Source organism: Podarcis erhardii (assembly GCF_964252035.2).
Source record: "Podarcis erhardii genome assembly, chromosome: 9".
NCBI classification, from domain to species: domain Eukaryota; kingdom Metazoa; phylum Chordata; class Lepidosauria; order Squamata; family Lacertidae; genus Podarcis; species Podarcis erhardii.
Genome location: NC_138512.1, coordinates 20,552,856 through 20,573,282, shown reverse-complemented (window position 1 = coordinate 20,573,282; position 20,427 = coordinate 20,552,856). Strand labels below are relative to the sequence as shown.

Here is a 20,427-nt window from a genome sequence, read left to right as displayed (position 1 = left end):
AAAAGCAAACAAAGAGTGGTTCAAGAGCTGTCTTACACTCAATGCCCATTCCATCACAATACACTTCCTGCCAGATGAATAATTGGTGATCTTAAGGAATATCTATGTCCTGAGAGACAATGACTGTTTTCCTGCTTCATTTCCCTTTTAACAATAGAGAAGGAAGGTCCAGCTTCAAAGTTAACTTCCACACTGGCTGGTCACTGCAAGTAACAGTAATGACTGCTCACCTTGCCCGTCGAGAGGGGCAGCGTTTGTGACCCACTGTGGGCTCCCTGGGCTCCTGGAGACACACCTTGGCTGGCTGGCTGGCTGTTGCTCCATCCCCTGGGATGGCTGCTGAGGCTGCAGGGTTCCTGCCTGGCCCTGGTTTGAATTAGCCAATAGGCGGTGACCAGAGGGGCAGGGCCAGGGGCCAGGTAAGGAGGCTCCTGCCGACACAGCCCTCACAGTTGGTGCAGAGCATCACCTACCCTAAAGGTAAAGGTAAAGGGACCCCTGACCATTAGGTCCAGTTGTGGCCGACTCTGGGATTGCGGAGCTCATCTCACTTTATTGGCCAAGGGAGCCGGCGTACAGCTTCTGGGTCATTTGGCCAGCATGACTAAGCCACTTTTGGCAAACCAGAGCAGCGCATAGAAACGCCATTTACCTTCCCACCGGAGTGGTACCTATTTATCTACTTGCACTTTGACGTGCTTTCGAACTGCTAGGTTGGCAGGAGCAGGGACCGAGCAATGGGAGCTCACCCCGTCGCAGGGATTCAAACTGTCGACCTTCTGGTGGGCAAGTCCTAGGCTCTGTGGTTTAACCCACAGTGCCACCCATTTCCCTTATCACCCACCCTACCCTCCCTCTAGCTGTTTTAAGGTTGTTGCAGGTTAACCTTTTCCTTTTCAGGTCCGTGGGCATTGCTGCAGTCGCATGATGGTTGCTGTTTCCGTTTCCCAGATTCTGCAGGTTTTGCCTTCCCCATAGCAATTGTCACAACTTTGGTGGTTTTGGGCCTTGGGCGGTATTCTTTAGTCCATCAACGGAATGGAGGGGTAGCGTGGTTACACACTCCTCGCGCAGTGGTGTTAGCAGGGCCCCATTAGAGGGGTTTTCACAGGGAGTCACTGGCCACGAGTGCTCAGTGTATGGTCAAACTCCCAGAACTGGAGGGGGGCAGCTGCATAAACGTCCATTTTGCAGTCTCCCCCATATTTCCTGCCTTGCCCCTTTCCAGCCCCAGTCCCCAATTGGGGGTTGAGAAGGATACCCACCCAATGCCCAAGCCAAGGTTTCCTACATCTGAAATTTAATAAAGTTGTGGCCTAATTTTAATCCTACTGCGTTGTGTCTTGTTTTTCCTGGCCCTGGCTCCCGGGGCAACCCATTGCTCTGACTGATCAAGAGGTCTGAAGTAAAATTCACCTCTAAAGCATGGAGGAAGAGAGGGGGGATGGAGAGAGGATTGGAGAGGAGAAGACCTGTCATGGTTCCAATCCTGTTGTAATTGAATGGACAGTCATACTTCCAAAATTTTAAGTTCCAGCCCAGCAAATTATTATCAATGAAGAGTCAAAAGAGAAGTTAGTTTTTTTAATCATCTGGTTTCTTTTCTGTATTGTCTGTCTTTTAATGCCTCTGTCTCTCTATATTTCCCAGTTAAAATACCTCCTTTGGGTATGAACTCATAGAAGAAGCAGAGGGTGGATAACCAGGAGCGGCTGAAACTCACAGTGCCTGGGGGTTGGGCTGATGGCTGTTAGAACCATTCATACGCCCACTTTGAAAAAGCAGGGTGGTACAAATCCCCTTCTCTAGATGAGCAAGCTGATAGCACTTCCTACTCATTTTTCAGCCTTTTACCCTACAAATGCTAAGAAGTGTACTGATGGGGACTAATTTTAAGAGTCTAAGGCAATGTTGCAATTGATGAAATCTCTACTGAAGCCAAGATGGTTTCAGATTTCTTTGAATCTGGGTACATGCCATCTTTAGGAAATCAACAGAAAGCCAACAATATCTCCACATTCCAGGAAACCTCTATGACAAAATTACTGATAAGGAAATATTTATCGGGTTGGGGGGCGGGGAGTTTGGAAAACATCCAGGCTTCAGCAGACACTTACACGTCATTCTGCTCTAACCTAGAAAGCAGAATGTTACATGGTGATTTGTTGTAATAAACCGGTCGGATTTTATTTATAATTCACAAGGGGCACAGCCCAGCCAAGCTGACACATTTAAGGCCCATTAATTTCAGCAGGAAATCCACGTGACTTAAAATTTGGCCGGATCCTACCCAAGCTGTTTATCAGCAGAAGTCGGCCCATTCTGTTTCAGCCTGTACATTTTTCATGCCAGTGCAATTTTAATAGGGGTTAGGGTGCAGGTGGTGCTGTGGGTTAAACCACAGAGCCTAGGACTTGCCAATCAGAAGGTCGGCAATTCAAATCCCCGCAACGGGGTGAGCTCCCATTGCTCAGTCCCTGCTCCTGCCAACCAAGCAGTTTGAAAGCACGTCAAAGTGCAAGCAGATAAATAGGTACCGCTCTGGTGGTAAGGTAAATGGCATTTCCGTGTGCTGCTGTGGTTCGCCAGAAGCGGCTTAGTCATGCTGGCCACATGACCCGGAAGCTGTACACCGGCTCCCTCGGTCAGTAAAGTGAGATGAGCGCCACAACCCCAGAGTCGTCCGCGACTGGACCTAACGGTCAGGGGTCCCTTTACCTTTAGGATGGAGATTGAAACTAAGCTAACTGGACACAGGCAGAAGTATGATAGAGGTATAATGTTGGAGTCCAATGGAGGAGAGGAGAGAGAGAGAGAGAGAGAGAGAGAGAGAGAGAGAGAGAGAGAGAGAGATGGGGAGTGGAAAAGTTGCTTCACTGGTAGTCTCTCCCAGCCCCCTCAATAAAGTGCTTTCAACTTTTCTTTTTAAAAAAGCAACACATATAGGTCTTAAGCCCTTGCAGATAAGTGTCTCTTTGATGTTGGGTGTGGCCATGGTCACATGCTGGCAGCTTCTAGGAGTCACAGGTGAAAGCTGAGTGCAGGGTGTGGACCACAGGTGGGCAAACTTCCCCAGAAGGAGCACAATGTGTCCCCAACAAGAGATACTACCCCTCCTCTAACACTAAATAAAAGGTTGAAATGAAATGAAACTAAAAAGAAGGTTTAAGCAGAGGCTTCTAAACTGAGGCTGGATGGCCATCTGTCATGGATGCTTTAGCTGAGATTTCTGAATTGCACGCACTTGGACTAGATGACCCTTGTGGACCCTTCCAGCTCTACAATTCTATGATTCTGTAATTTTATGAATAATAACAACTGCCACACAGGTGCTTTCACAGAATCTGTGACATGTCAACCCAGCTTCTGTGAAATCTGTACAGAATTTAACCAGAGCTAAATGTGCTGAAGAACATGATTCAGCAGGAACATTAAATATTCCATTGCTTGTCAACCTGGAACACAACTTTAACATTAAATGTTCTCTTCTCATTGAATCTTGCCATGCTCTCTGACATTTGTTTACTTATGTGTTCACTGGTGAATTACATGATTTCCAAAAAAAGAAAAGAAAAAAGTGAAATACTTTTGGCATAAAAGTTTGTCAGCAAAAAAGCAAAAAACAAATGAAGAAAAAGAATATTTTAATGATTAATCAGCTGCTGCTATTCTGAGTTCTGTCAAAGAAACAAACCTTTGCACAGTGTGATACAATCACGATTAAATCATAATATGAGTTCTTTCTAGCAGAAAGGTACCTTTACTACAAAAATCGACAATACAGGGCTAGATACTATCTCCCCAAATCAGAGTCTTTTATTCAATCTGCTTCTTAGGACTTTAAAAAAACTGTTCACCTTTTTGAGTTTGGACAAAGAAGCAACAAAAATGGCCCAACACCCAACTTGGCTTTCAAAGGTTTTCTTTCTAGGGCTTTCATTGAATTTTCCTTCCATTCCAAATGTGAACATAAAGTAAACCCTATCTTATGCATGGTAGTTCTCCAACATTCCTAGTTTACAGGGTTGCTTCATTCATTTACATGGCAGCAACCCCAGGTCTGCTGCTGGATCTTCATTCAACAAGAAACAGCTGCCCCATTCCACACCTGAAGTGGTCTTCCACTGTTTCATCTTGGTCCATTATGTCCATCCATCATTCTGCTATCAAAACTTTCCACCTTCCTCATCACTCAAGACCATATAAAGCCCATCCTTAAATTCCTGCTTTGGCTTCCTGTTCGTAATGAGATTTTGCACAAGTGTCTTGTTCTTACCTTTAGAGTCCTCATCTCTCTGTGCTTGTATCCCAACAAACCTTCACTTATCCAAATTCACCACCCTTAGCTGTCCAAATGCTCCCTGAAACTCCTCTATCTTTTCTCCCTGGCTGCCTAGGATCCACTCCTAGAATACACCTAGGAAGCCAACTACCTTCACTTCCTCCAGATCCCTCCTCAAAACTCTTCTTTTTCTGCAAAGCCTTTGGAATAAACCCCTACTCACAATACCCTACTACTGCATCTAAGACTGCCGTCCTGTGCACACCCGGCCGGCAATAAGGCTTAGTGGGACAGATTTCAAGGAGACATGCCTAGGATTGCATTGTCAGTCACATGTACCTAAAATAAGTACATGCACCTGAAATAATTGCACATCCTTCTCCTACCTAAATTTCCTTCCTCTGCCTCTGCTGTTCCGCTTGGGTCTCTTTCAAGGTTGTAAGCCCCTTGGAGTAGGGCCTACCAAGCCTACAGAGTACAGAGACAGTGTTATAACCCGGGCTTGCCATCAAACATACACCTTCACCTCTCAAGCAGACATACCTGTATGAGGCAAAGTGTTTCCAAACACATGCTTGTATCATTAAACACATTTCTCCTTAAGGTGTAAGCCTATAACTGTAATTGTTGAAGCAGCCCAAATATCTACTATCTGCCCCATGTTGGACCGGGGTGGGCAACCTTTTCTCCTTTTAAGGGTCACCATCTTTCCGGGGGGGTTGCACTGTGGTCTAAACCACTGTGCCTCTTGGGCTTGCTGATCAGAAGGTTGGCAGTTCGAATCCCCGCGATGGGGTGAACTCCTGTTGCTTGGTCCCAGCTCCTGCCAACCTACATAGCAGTTTGAAAGCATGTCAGTGCGAGTAGATAAATTGGTACCACTGTGGTGGGAAGGTAAATGGCGTTTCCGTGTGCTGCTCTGGTTTCGGTGTTCCATTGCGCCAGAAGAGGCTTAGTCATGCTGGCCACATGACCCAGAAAAACTGTCTGCGGACAAACACCAGCTCCCTCGGCCTGTAAAGCAAGATGAGCGCTGCAACCCCAGAGTCGTCTGCGACTGGACTTAATTGTCAGGGGTCTTTTACCTTTACCTTTTTATCTTTCAGGGGCTGTAAGCCAGCTGTGGGTGGGATCAAAGCCAGCAGTGAGTAGGGTTAGGAACTGAAAATGGATCAAACCACCCCTTTACCCCCTCTCTCTGCCACCCACTTTTCTCTCTTTCTGCCAGCCCGCCTCCACCCCATGTCTAGCAGGTCACTGGTGAGGAACTGGTCACTCTTCGCACAGGTTTGAACAAATTGCTTGCAGGGGGGTTTTGACAGAGAACGCCCATGCACCATACTTTACAGAGAGCACTCCTCTATATGGAACCACCTTCCACTGCATAGGAGACAACTCCTAGGAGCTAAGGTCCCTTTGCCCACCACCCAATAATTTTTTTGAGGGGGGGCGGGGCGGCCCCCAAAGTTAATGGACATTGCCATAAAATTGGTGTGCGTGCATCACTTCCTATGATTGATTATGTGGGATGGGCCTTACCTGCCACTCCAATATTTTATTCAAGATGGCACCCCTGCTGCCCAGTGTGACCCAATTTAAGTATATATTTAAGTGAAGGCAGAACTTGTCCATCCGCAATTATCACTAGGAGAGTAGACAAGCAAGTAGACAAGTCACCTGGTCACAGTCTTCCCCACTCTTATTTCTAAAATGGACTCTATGCATATATATCAGCCCATGAAAATTATATGCGAATCTCTGTCCTTTATAATTATTTTTATGTTATGCCTTTACTCTTTTTCTTGATGTTGTTGGTGATGGCTGCCCTACTTTGAAATTAGGCAGACCGTCATGCATGCAATCTTTTTGTCACAGGAATCCCACCCCAATCTAGAGTCATCTCAGTGTGAATCCTGTGTAGTAATACTCTTATTTATCTGAACCACTAATTCTCCAACCATCAAATGGCCCCTGAGGGTACCTCTCAATTATATAACTTTATGTGCCTCAGATAGATAATGTGACATGTAATCATTTATGGGACCCTAAAATTGGCATTCATTCCAGAAAGATTAACAGCCTCTTTCTCAGCTGACTATGAAATCTGCACAAGATGTAAAATAGATGAGATCATGCATTTTAGCAGGCCAGCTATAGTTTGTGGGACACATCATTGTGGAGCCAGAAGCTGATACATCTGTTCATTCAACACTTCCGTAGCTGATTCTCAGTCATGTAGGGACTCTAGCTGCTTATTAATGCAAATGTTTGCTTCACTTTAGAGACAAAAAAGTTATCATTTTGAGAGGGGTTGTGTGTGTGTGTGTGTGTGTGTGTGTGTGTGTGTAAAGGAACTCTGGATGCTTAAGTCTAGTTGAATTTGACTTTGGGGTGCAGCGCTAATCTCTGCTTTCAGGCCAAGGGAGCTGGTGTTTGTCCTCAGACAGCTTTCCGGGTCATGTGGCCAGCATGACTAAACCGCTTCTGGCGCGACTGGACTTAACTCTGTGTGTACACCATTTTTAGCCTTCTAAACATTTTAAAGATACATGGCCGGGGGATGGACTAGCAGGAAGCAATTCATTTTAGTTCTTGGGTTGGTAGAACATCATATAACTCAAAGACCTTAAACTCTTTAAGCACCATGTATGCTGTTTAATAAGCAAACATGCATGTTTGAAGCGATTAAATAGTTGGGATGAGAGAAAATATTCTAAACATTACCTGTAGTTGTCTGATTTTGTTCCAGATACAGTGGTACCTCGGGTTAAGTGCTTAATTCGTTCTGGAGGTCCGTTCTTAACCTGAAACTGTTCTTAACCTGAAGCACCACTTTAGCTAATGGGGCCTCCTGCTGCCGCTGTGCCGCCAGAGCACGATTTCTATTCTTATCCTGAAGCAAAGTTCTTAACCCGAGGTAATATTTCTGGGTTAGCGGAGCCTATAACCTGAAGCGTATGTAACCTGAAGCGTATGTAACCCGAGGTACCACTGTTTAGGGGAAATAACTGTTTTAGGGTTGCGGTCTTAAACTCATTTACTTGACAGCAACCCCCACTGATTATAATGAGACTTAGTTTTGAACAACATGCATAAGTTCATACTGTGCCTAAGCAGTTGGGTCCAGAATAATTTTTGATTCCTCCCCATCCCTTTGAATTGTAGTCTCCTATTCCATCAAGACTGGCCCTACCATTGGATAGTGTAGGGCAGCTTCCTCAGGTATCCAATCATGAGAGCCAGGGAGTGGCAGCAAGGCGCTGGGGGGGCAGAGATGTGTTTGCTCCCTGGCCTGGCCTGCACTCCCTAAGCTAATCTGTTGCTCTCTATGGAAGCATAATGCCCCATCGCCAGTGTTGGAAACAAGATCCAGGTACCAGTCTGGTCATCTTATTCATCTTATTCAGGCAGCAAAATATCTCAGACTAGTCCTGCATGCCATATCACAAACCACTTTCATAATCTCCCTCATTTTCAAAAGGACTTTGCCATGTGACATGGAGAGCTGCTGTTCAAGAACCACAAATCCAAAAGCTCTCTTTATGTCTAACTTGGGCCACGGTTCTTTGGAGCTGAGCCAGAAAAAAATGGCTGCCTTTAATCTTCTTGATACAGTTTTCTCTTGTAACTCAAAAGTTTCCAGAACCTCACGCCAACCAAAGTTGATCAAGTAAAAGCTATCATCTCACAAAAACACATGCAAAACATCTATATGATTTGTGATCAGACAATATCTGTGCGTGCACACTGGAGAGAAATGTATAAAAGAGACTAGAAATCCATCGTTGTGTCACTGCTTGAGTGTGATGTTTTCATAAGGTTAACTTCATCTATGCTTCGTGTTCTTCAACAGACCTCAGAGCAGCCCAACTCTACTGAAAAGATGTCTAAAATAAGCAGGAACTGATAGTGCCAAGTTGCTTCCCATTATGACTGCACTGGGTAACAGCATATCTGGAAATTACCGGCATAGATGCCAGCGTAGGTGTATCACATGTCTAAACTAAGCACTTAAAGAAAGAAGCACAATGTTTTCACAGAACAAGCCTCAGCAAAGTCTTTGCTCAGTGCTGGTTGCATAGTAGCCTCCGAAATAACTCCATCGCTCATCCTACATTTTGACACATGCCCGTTTCCAGCAACATGGAAGAGCTGTAGCCAGCCCTCAACACTTTGTCATGGAAGCAAAGGGGAGGCGGAGTGTTGCTTGATCCTGTGGGACTTTTTGCACCTCCTGGGTCACAAATCCAACCCACAAATCTGGCCATGGGTTGACTCAAAGTTCAGCCACCCAACCTGCTAAATCAGAAAAATGAACAAGTATAATTAACGCGGTGGCGAGGGCAGCAATTAAGCAAAGCCAGGATGAGTGGCTGCTACAAAAATCTGGAGGTCCCCATGTATTGGACTAGAGCTGAGGGGGCATAAATGCGAGCTAAAGAAGGGGGTGTTCCACTTTCTGCTGCTACCGCCTGCAAAGGATGGGGCTTTCAATGTGAACGTTGTTGCCAAGATCATCAGATGCAGGTGCAAGAATTCTTTTAAAAAACCAAAAAACCCTCCCATAGCCTCACTGCCGGAGTGTGCGGGTGTGTTTTTAATCAGAAGCAGCAGCTGCATTTGCTCTCCTTTGACAGAATGCCAAGCGATTGCTGCCCCCAAAGTGGCAGGATCCAGGCAACCAACTCTCAACTTCTCTCCTACCACCATGTACACAATCTGCAGATGAGGTTGGGCAGGGGGGTGGGGAGGAATGGGGGCCCAGCTGCTAAATCCCTGTTTTCTCTGCTTAATGTGGCGGAATCAGAGAGGGGCAGGGGAGAGGAGGTAGCCGAAAATGGCAGGGAGGAAGGTTCCCTGGCGCCGCCTTGCCACTGCTGGATCGCCAAGGATGTGAACTCAGAGGAGGAGACCAAACTTCCTCCCTACTCATGTTAAGCATGTAGCAGAATTTTGATTGACATGCTGCCGCCTGAAATCCAAAACAGGACCCAGGAAACTGGTCTGAGCAGCTGTGCTAGAGCCAGTGGGTGGCTGTGGCGTTTCTAAGCATCGAAGGAGCAGCTTTAGGTGCCACAATCTGGAATGTGGTTCTCTTTTTTTTGTAGGAGGGGGTATGTAAAGAATCAGAAGGCTCTCCCTCCCTTTTCTCCCCCCCTCCCTTCCCCATCCAAGTGATCAGATATAGCAGAGCTGGAGGAGGGAAATGGGTTCAACACGGTTTGTGGAAGGCACACAACAAGAAAAAATCAACCATCATCATTACTTTGTTTTTGTTTTGGTTTGGAAAGGCACAGAAGCATACCTAGGCGAATTTCCCCCACAGACAAGACACACAGGCAGACTCAGCACAGACAGCAGGGACCGTACACAGTAACCATACCCCCAAATCCAGGACGCAGCCTGTTGTCATAACCATCCAGGAGACGGTCCAGGATGCGCGTGAAATTCTCCGGCCATAATTTCTCCTCCTTTTTGAGCTGTCCCGGGAGCACGGTGAGGCTACAAGGGAGTGGGGGTGGAAGCACAAAAGCATTTTAGTGGGAAAGAGGCAAGAAGAAAGGAGAGGCGGGGAGAAGGAGAGAGGTGGCAGCTTTGATTTAGCCCTCGCCAACTCACCTTCTTCCTCTCTCTCTCTCTCCCCTTCCCAAATCCGGGGCATCAAGTAAGGGGTGCCAGGGAATTGGGCGGAGGGGTGGGATGGGGATGCTGCCCTGCTACTCACCAAGTCGTCAGGCACAGGAAGTGTAGGAAGGTGACAGACAGACCCCAAGGCATCGCGATCGCTGGCTCCTTGGCAGAAACCATCTTTGCTTGCCATACTTTAAGCCTGGTAGCACGTTCCCCCGTCACTAAACGCCTTGTCCAGAGATCACACAGCCGCGAAAAGGAGGAGAGGCGGGGTGGGGGGTGGAGAGAGAGAGAGAGAGAGAGAGAGAGAGAGAGAGAGAGAGAGAGAGAGACGGAGAAGAAGAGGAGCGGGGTGGAGTGGAGAGGAGGAGAGGGAGGGAAGCGAACCCACCACCACCGCCACCGGCGCACCCGCTCTTCCCAGCCACACGCTCGATGTGCCTGCTGCTTGCCTTGGAGAGCCAGCGAGGGAGCCTGGCAGACGCCAATCGACCAAAGCAGAGGAGGAGGTGAGGGGGCGAGCCTGGGCTGGGCTGGGGCCCCGATCCCCTGAGCCAAACCCCCGCCGCACCGATCCTACATCGCGTCGGTTTCTCCCGTTGCCAAACGCGTGGCGCGCTCAGACACAGGACGCGCGCGCAAGTTGCCTCCGCTCCCAAGTCCCTTTCCCTCCACTCCAGGGGGCAACAGGCTTCCAAACCCCACCTCTTCTTCTCCTTCTCCTTCTTTCTCCTGGCTGACTCCGCCCCGCTACTCCGCCCCAGGAGGATTTTTATTTTTTTATTTTATTTTGCAACATGGTTTCAGGGCCTCTCTTGTGGGTGTATGTTGTCCTTTCTCTCTCTAGCGAGACTTGGGGCGGCAGCGAGTCCTCCGTCAAGAGGCCCGCCCAGAACCTCGGGGCTCATATTCTCTGGAAATCTTAAGCGATGGCAATGACATATTATTGATCCCGCACTTCTGAGCGTGTGCAGAGCGCCTTTTCTTCCAAGTGCTACGCCCTCCCACTTGGGAACATAAGGAGATGGTTTACAGCGAGGAGACTATTCGTTCTTCTGCCTCAGTATTGTCAACTGGAGACAATGAGTCTCTCTCAACCCTGACTGGAAATGTCTGGGATTGAACCCGGAACCTTTTGCATTGTGCTCTGCCTCTGAGCTACGCCACCATCAAGTCCGAAGGACCAGTGGCGTAGCGTGGGGGGTGCAGGGGGGGCGGCCGCACCGGGCGCAACATCTGGGGGTTAGGGTTAGGGGTAGGGTTAGGGGGCGCAAATCCACGGGTTAGGGGGCGCAAATTACTTGCCTTGCCCCGGGTGCTGACAACCCACGCTACGCCACTGCGAAGGACTCCCTTTGCAAACCGGTTTAATTAAAGCTCCTCTTCTTCGCAACTGAAGACTTTCCAGAGATCCCATTTAGGCTTAAACATGAGTCTCCTTATTAAGTCTGTTCCCGTGGCCAAGTCATATGTCCTGAAACATAAGAAACACTCAGAAAAGTGTGGCTTTCAGCATATGCTTAGCAACTTCCCTTCACAAGCCATGGATACGAAATGATCAACTTTTATACACCTGGGATCAGTGGGAAAGACTTCCAAGCCCCACGCTTTAGACAGGCTTCAGACTCCTTAGAAAACGCAACCTGATCAGCAACAGCCACTACTGTACTAATCTTTCCTTCCTTAATGTGGATTAAAAACTGCTAGTAGTATCCCTCAAGAGCATTTTTTTTTTTCCTATGGGAGAGAAGAGAGCACACACATAGCAATTGGCAAGAAAAGTCATTTTGCAAATTCCAGCAAGGACCCTCATTCACACACACACACACACACACACACACACACACACACACACCTATCAACTGCCTGTGCAGACGCCTCTTTTTGCCTCCCCTTTCCTCCATCACAATGGCCCTCAGGGACCTTCACCCCCCTCTTCCTGTCATTATCCAGCCTCATTGCCTACGGGCAACGCTACCACTTTCACTTCTGCTTCGAAACCCCACATCCCAGAATGACGCAGACTTGCTGTCACAGTTTCTCTCTAGCTATTCTGCTGTGCATGCCTCTGTCTCTCTCCCATTCCTTCCCAGATGTCCTGGCCGTGATCATGGTGATGAAGTCTTCGTTTGTCTTGATTGTCTTTTGGAGGGAGAGAGAGAGGGAGGGGGGAGAGGGAGAGGGAGAGGGAGGCACACACACAAAAAGACAATGAAACCAGGGGAGAATAAAGAGCTGGGTTGAACACATGTGCGCTCCTTTGATAGGAGAGGCTGGGTGACAAGGCGATTTCTTCCTACAGAGATCCTGGCATAAAATTAAAGAGGAGGGGGCTAGAGGAAAGAGGAGCCCTCCCAGTGCACTGCGATGCTAAAAACAGTGCTCTCCCTACCAAATGCATATCATCTGGCTAATTATCCCTGGCCACTCAACAGAGAGATGTCAGCTTCAGAGAGGGTGGTAGTCAGATAAGTGCCTTTAGAACAGCATGATCAAGTCCAGGTTTTGGTGACCCAAATAATTTCCATCACACCAGCACCAAGGGATTAGGTGACTCTTCCCCAGATCCATTTTAGAAAGATTTCAGAGCTTGCTGGATTTCTTCTGGAAAATGGGCTTCATGCAAACAGTTTGAGCCAGCCAGACCCACAGCAGGGATTCTTGGATCCAAAGGCCGTCCTGTATTTAAAATGTTATTTAAATACAGGTGTGGAGGTTGAACTTGAATACTGTAGTACAATCCTGTGCATGTCTACTCAGAAGTAAGCTCCACTGAGCCGACTAAGGCTAACCTTCCAGGTAGGTCTGTAGAGAACTACAGCTTAAATGATTCATTTATCCCTGCATCACCAACCAGCACACATGAGCGTCTCATTACTTTTTTCTTTTCTTTTTTGCCTTTGAAACAGAATCTGATTATCTTCAATACTGTTGTAGCCTTGAATTCTTCCAGATTGCACTTCAGATCTTGTTCCTCTAAAGGTGCCCTCCTGAGTCCTTTGGATAAAGAACGCACAGAGAGACTCTGTGATGCTGTACTTAAAATTTACTTCACTTTATTGTTCATTCAGAGGGCTTCCATCTAGATAAGCAACTCTTTAAAACAAAGGCCTGCTTGAGTTTGAGAAGACTGCGGGTTTATTTGCTTTGGCTGCATTTCTTTCTTTCTTTCTTTCTTTCTTTCTTTCTTTCTTTCTTTCTTTCTTTTTCTTCTTCTTCTTCTTCTTCTTCTTCTTCTTCTTCTTCGTCTTCTGAAATTCAGCTAGGTCCCATCTAGATTTGGTCTCTTTGCATACAGTATTCTGCGTGAATTCTATTACTGCTATATGGAAGTGTATCAGTATTATTCAAAACAGGAAAATGAGATTTACAGTCTTATAGTCCTGGATGCACATTAGTTTGGGGATCAGCAACTGGAGGACCTATGGCCTCCCTGTTCCTGCTCCAATGAAGAGGGGTGTGGAGAGAGCAGTGACTGGCAACAGGAATGATTAGGAGTTCACTCTGGGGCCTCTGCTGCACATCAAAATGTTATGGTAGATCTTGGAAAAGTTCAGAAAATGGGCAACTAAAATGACCAAAGGGCTGGAAAAACTTCCCTGTGTGGAAAAGTCTGAAGATACAATATTTGGGGCTTATTAGTTTAGGGAAGGGAACGAATAATAGTGTATAAATTTACGCATGGATGGTATGGAGAAGTTGATAAGGAGGGGGTTTTTTGCTTCTCTCGTAATACCAGAAGGTGGGACCATCCAGTGAAACTGAATGTTGTAAGTTTTAAGACAGGCAAAGGAAGCAACCTTTTATTGAGCAGTCATCCTGCTATGCTTGCATCAGGGGTAACAGCCATGACTGTTAAATCAATCATTCATTCTGATTTGTCTGCAGGGAGGTTTAGACAATGTTGCCTCAAGCAAATGTTATCATCTCATGCTCCCCAGTGCGTTTTGCCATCACTTTCCTTATTGCGAAAAAAATGGCGGGTGGGTTTTGTTACGCAAGAGTTCCAAATCAACTTTCTTGTGCAACCTGCCAGTATGTGATTGAATAGGGAAAGAGTGGCAGTCTGGAAATGCTGTGAGTTATTTGGTCATTTGGTTGGATGAGCTGGGAGAGAGACCTTCTCAACAAACCGCAATCCTTCTCTCATCACAAAAGCAAAGTGAGTGCTCTGCTCTGCTGCGGTCCAGATGACTTGGTTCTGTTGTCTTGCCTACAACTTACCCTGATGCGCTCTCTCGCTCGCTCTCGCGCTCTCTCTCTCTCTCTCTCTCTCTCATGCACACACACACATACACCATTCAGGAATTAGAGAAAGCAGTGGCCTGCATTCTTGTGTACTTGTTTCAGATATTGACACCTGGATATTGCACCTACAGCTAACAGGAAGGTTCCACCTGTTCAAAGAATGTCTAATTTTGACTTCTTCTTCTTGTACCATCGTTTCTGTACCCAAAACAATAAACCAGTGTGACTGTTTTCCAGTGATAGATATCATAGCCAAAGATTTCCCCATAAATACAAAAAATAAAAATAAAATGTCCACTGGAAATAAACTCAAATACAACCAAATGGCATATAAAATTGTTATACTGGATTCTGTCATATAGAGAAAAATGCAACAGTAAATTCATCAAACACATGTGCACTTCACAAGGTGCAATAAAATAAAATAAAAAGATTTTAGTTAATTAATTACACACATTAAAAAAACCCAGAGCAGCATACAACAGAAGAATGCAATATGCCACATGAAATTCAGAATAACATAAAATCACATTCAAAACAAAACAAATTCCTTCCAGTAGCACCTTAAAGACCAACTAAGTCAGTTCTTGGTATGAGCTTTCGTGTGCATGCACACTTCTTCAGATACACTGAAACAGAAGTTTCCAGACCCTTCTATATAGTGAGAAGGTGGGGAGGGGTATTACTCAGAAGGGTGGTGGGAATGGGTGATTGGCAGATAGCTGTGATGAGCCTGTTGACGACTCTTAACGACTGCAATAGGTCTTACAGGAAAAAGCAAGGGGTGAAAAGGTGAAAAATGGCTTTGTCATGTATAATGAGATAAGAATCCAAGGTCTTTGTTCAGACCAGGTTTCTCCATGGTTTTAAGTTTGGTGATAAGTTGTAATTCAGCAGCTTCTCTTTCCAAACTTACAACTTATCACCAAACTTAAAACCAAACTTACAACTTATCACCAAACTTAAAACCATGGAGAAACCTGGTCTGAACAAAGACCTTGGATTCTTATCTCATTATACATGACAAAGCCATTTTTCACCTTTTCACCCCTTGCTTTTTTCCTGTAAGACCTATTGCAGTCGTTAAGAGTCGTCAACAGGCTCATCACAGCTATCTGCCAATCACCCATTCCCACCACCCTTCTGAGTAATACCCCTCCCCACCTTCTCACTATATAGAAGGGTCTGGAAACTTCTGTTTCAGTGTATCTGAAGAAGTGTGCATGCACACGAAAGCTCATACCAAGAACTGACTTAGTTGGTCTTTAAGGTGCTACTGGAAGGAATTTGTTTTGTTTTGACTATGGCAGACCAACACGGCTACCTATCTGTAAATAAAATCACATTGATCAATGTTGCATGTTGCTGGGGTCACATTTCAGAGAAAGACCATGGAAACAGAAAACTTTGAAGGAAGTTTAACACAGTTGGTGCTTATCTAAGGTCAGTAGGAAGGGATTTCCATAAGGCATGTGCTGCAACAGTGAATGTCTTGCTCCTAATGCCTTTGAAATGCACGAAGTCACCCATAGACTGTATAATGGGAGGAAGCAGTCAACTCTCCTTAAAGTGGCGCTAGATTAATTCAGCACTAAATATTGTATGGAGGTGTCCTGACTGATGATGTTAGAAGAACTTGCTACTGGCCTTGTGGTTGCTATGCCTGAAAAAGACTGTGAGAAGTTATGATAGCCATCTGCAAATATCTGAAGGGCTGTCATGTGGAAGAGGGAACAAGATTGTTTTCTCCTGCTCTGGAGGCTAGAAGACAAACCAATGGCTTCAAATTACAAGAAAGGAGATTCTGACCAAACATCAGGAGGAACTTTCTGACAGTAAGAGCTGTTCAGCATTGGAATGGACTCCCTCAGGAGATTGTGGGCTCTCCTTCACTTGAGGTTTTTAAGCAGAGGTTGGATGGTCATCAGTTATGGATGCTTTAGCTGAGATTCCTGCATTACAGGGGGTTGGACTAGATGAACCTTGGGGTACTTTCCAACTCTATGATTCTATGATTCTAAAAGCAGAGACATCACCTTGCCAACAAAGGTCCCTATAGTTAAAGCTATGGTTTTCCCAGTAGTGATGTATGGAAGTGAGAGCTGGACCATAAAAAAGGCTGATCGCCGAAGAATTGATGCTTTTGAATTATGGTGCGGAGGAGACTCTTGAGAGTCCCATGGACTGCAAGAAGATCAAACCTATCCATTCTTAAGGAAACCAGCCTTGAGTGCTCACTGGAAGGACAGATCCTGAAGCTGAGGCTCCAATACTACCTCATGAGAAGACTCCCTGGAAAAGACCCTGATGTTGGGAAAGATGGAGGGCACAAGGAGAAGGGGACGACAGAGGACGAGATGGTTGGACAGTGTTCTCGAAGCTACCAGCATGAGTTTAACCAAACTGTGGGAGGCAGTGGAAGACAAGAGTGCCTGGCGTGCTCTGGTCCATGGGGTCATGAAGAGTCGGACACGACTAAATGACTAAACAACAACAAAATGTTCACAGACTGACTTTTGAATGATCTGTTCTAGGACCTTCCCTGGTATCATTGTCAAGCACATCAGCTGGTAGTTACCCCGGGCTTCTTTCACCCCCTTTTTGAAGATAGGGACATTTGCCCAGTCTGCATGGACCTCCCCTGTTCCCCAAGAATCATCAAAGATTATAGACAGAGGCCCTGAGATTACATCCGCAAGCTCCTTTAGTACCAGGCCCTGGAGATTTTAATTCATTTATAATAGCTATGTGTTCCCTTACCACCTCTTTTCCTATCTTGGGCTGCAGTTCCTTCCTTACACTGTTTATTCTCTTATCACCAGGTTGGGCATCACTTTCCTTTTGGGTGAAGACCAAGGCAAAGTAGGTGATGAGCAGTTCCACTTTCTGTCTGTCACCCATTAGCAATTTTCCATCTTCTCCACGCAGAGGACCTATCACTTGCTTCTTCTTCCTCTTGCTTTGACCATAGCCAAAGAAACCTTTTAAAATTATTTTTAATCTCTCTTGCAAGCCTGAGCTCTTTCTCAGCTTTAGCCCACCTGACATTCACCCTGCAACTGTTGGCTACTCATGTATACTCCTCCTTTGTGATTTCCCCTTTCTTCCATTTCAGGTGACGTACATCAGTTTGCTTTCAGGCTCATGCTTCCTCCAAAGGCCGTGTGCTCTCTGTTTGCTCCACCTTTCAGTGTCCAAGTCTCTCTAATTCTAAATCAATCATAGGGTTCATATTTTCTGTTCTTCAGCCACACCCATGTATTTTAATGTACTGAAAACATATTTGGCAAAACTATTTTGCTGATGATGGACAGGAGAGAGTAGAGGTGATTATGGCATCCTTAGAAGGTGCTGTCATCTATGCATATCTCTGCATGTTATCCTTTGTTTATAACTCCCACTCTTCCTAGTTTATATGTCTGCAGTGCACTCAGAATACATGCTGGGCTGAGGGTTGTGGTAAATGTGTGGGGTTAAAACCTTGTTTCAGATCATGACTGCACTGTGCACCTCATGATCCTGCTGACTGAATGAACATAGTGTTGTGAGTTTTGGGATTTAGGGAGAGACTGTATCCCTGAGTGCCTTCTAATTCCTGAATTCAACAAGACACATTTCTTGGCAATGCCCTCTAAATATGGATCATTAAGGTAAGAAAGGAAGTGGTTCCGTGTCAGAGGAAAAATGGGTGGCGGCCTTCCTTCAACTAGCTGCTAGTTAGAAGGACAAAAGCCAGGGTTGAATTGTGTGAGCTAGAGGCTAGAGGCAGGCTGGGCACCTGAGAGACAGAGACATGCCTGATTTCCGCTGGGAGCCAAGGCTATGGGAAAAGCAAGACTTTCTTGGGGTGTTGATGCTGTGAGCCTCTCCATTGTAGGCTCAGGTTGTATATATGTGTAAATAAACCATATATCATAATGATACCACAGTCTCTGCTGTCCCTCATTCCGATGAAACTGAACCTTGGGTAAGACCCTGGAACCTCTGGGATCTTGCATTGCTCAGAGATTGGGGTGGCAGGCAACACTATCACAACACCCATGTATGGAAGTCCATCAGGACAAGGCTGAATGATAATGGCCTCCCCAAATTGTGAAGCACGGAGGGGAGAGAGGTTTGCTGAGTATACTTGAGGAGAGTGATAGAATTCTACAATTTGAGAGTGAAAGCGTCTCTGAACATTTTTCATTGGGGGTGGAGAAAGAGAGAGAACTCCTCTACTGCAAACACTTCAGCTCAGTTCATACTGAATGGAACTGTATTTCTAGTTCATTCTGGCGGATGAAGGAAGTGATATGTACTAAGGGCTGGAAGGAAGAAGGGGGGGTGGGCAGTGAAAGTGATGCCAGAACCAATCCTTCGAAATCATCCATCAGAGGTTGGTGGATTGATCCAACAGGTCAAGCCAACTGCTTCCTTCAACAATGTTAAATTAATATTAGATAGTATCAAAACTAGATTTGTGGATGCACCTGAAATTATACACTCGGTTTTGAAGCAGAGAATTTGCCACCTTCGAGAATATTCGCCTGGGAACTGAAATGCCTCAATAGTTTAGGCAGAGCCTGAAAAAGAAATGAGCCTCAGAGGCCCGATTGGCAATCGAACCAGTTGTGCCATCCTAAAGCTCATCCCCTCACCATGGAGGAAGCTAAAAAACTAGCCTGGCCAGGGAAAGTGGAAGGAACAGTTTTGGGAGTAGAGGTTTGTCAAGATAAAAAAAAACCTGAAAGCTTTTCTAAACTTTCAAAGCCTTGGAGTCCAAAGGATGGTACTGTTGTTTATGGGCCAGAAGCAGATTTGGACTAGGACTGGCTGCTTGGCTGCTGTCTGCTCAGTCTCTGTCTTTCAAACTAAAGGATTATTACACAACATGACATTTTTGTGCCTTCTTTCTATTCCATGGGAAATAGATTGTGCAAAGTTGTTCTGGAGATTTTACTAGTACTTGAGGTGGGTAGTTTTGGACTCTGGTCTTAAAAGAATTATGAGAGGGGCTCTTTAGATGATAATGTGCCTTCACTGACTTTAAATGTAGCTGGGGAGGAATCAATTTCAAGTTTCTCTCAGTTTTCCTCCCCATTCTGAAATAGAGTTCTCCACATTCCGGCATCAATGGGGGGGGGAGGGTTAAACACACACCTTTTTTTGCATGCAGTTTTTCCTAAGATGCATATTTTGCAATCAATTCTCCCTAATATAATGTTATTTCCCCTTGCATACGCCTTTATGAACACATTCCCTGAGTATAAGCATTTTTGCACACATTATTTGGTAAGAAAACTCCATGGCAAGCTTGGAGAACTGCGGACGTTGAAGGATTGCTGTGTTTCCGTTCACATATCGTTTCAGAAAATGCAGATCAGGTTAATTTTTTGCCTATAAATGTGCACCAACTCAGATTTCTTCCCCCATCCATAAATGCAGCCTTGCTGTGTTTTGGGTCCCTCCTGCTCATTCTGCTGAGTGGGGCCCTGGACCTCTGCCCCCCAAGTCTTGCTCCAATGGTACCTCTCAACACTGCTGGCAGTCATGTCAGATACAGCCTCTGTGCAAATCTAGACTTATCCTCAGCGGCAGGTAGCTTGACATCTGTCTCCACCTTGGATTTCTGTGAAAGTCCTGCTAGATGATATTTTGTTTGGCTTGTTTGTTTGAAAGAAAATGCAATACGCTTGGCAGTATCCAGAGCATTGGATCATTTCTTCTGCTAGTGCTCAGGGAAGCAAGAACAAATGAGAAACAGAAGGAAGCCGATGAAACAAAGGAGGCCTAAAGCAGTGTTTCCCAACCTTGGGTCTCCAGCTGTTTTTGGACTACAACTCCCATCATCCCTTGCTAGCAAGACCAATGGTCAGGGATGATGGGAATTGTAGTCCAACAGCAGCTGGGGACCCAAGGTTGGGAAACACTGCACTAGACAATTTGGCACTGAATTCCACACTTGGCACTGCCACATGTCTCCTCTTCTTCCCTCGCCTGTAACGTTTAATAATACAAAATGCACAGTCCAATGCAGTCTTAGGCATAGTTAATAGCATAAATGCAACTAACTTTGTGCTGGATTATGGCCATGAGGTGATATCATTGCATTGCAAGTTTCCTTGGCTCCATTCCAGTGTTTCCCAACCTTGGGTCTCCAGCTGCTGTTGGACTACAATTCCCATCATCCCTGACCATTGGTCTTGCTAGCAAGGGATGATGGGAGTTGTAGTCCAAAAACAGCTGGAGACCCAAGGTTGGGAAACACTGGCCTAAAGGATATG

At 45.8% G+C, this 20,427-nt stretch overlaps 1 protein-coding gene across 1 annotated transcript in view; it reads right to left on the bottom strand.

Annotated features, from left to right (window-relative positions):
• Positions 1 to 10,123, bottom strand: part of GABRA4 (gamma-aminobutyric acid type A receptor subunit alpha4) — a 65,459-nt gene extending 55,336 nt beyond the window's left edge. Inside the window, exons 1-2 of the mRNA XM_081875828.1 lie at positions 10,008 to 10,123; positions 9,666 to 9,784 (exon numbers count right to left, since the gene is read on the bottom strand). Coding sequence (XP_081731954.1) covers positions 9,666 to 9,784; positions 10,008 to 10,090 — 202 coding nt within the window. The 5' untranslated portion in view covers positions 10,091 to 10,123. The remainder of the gene's footprint in view (positions 1 to 9,665; positions 9,785 to 10,007) is intronic.
• Positions 10,124 to 20,427: the final 10,304 nt, after the last annotated feature.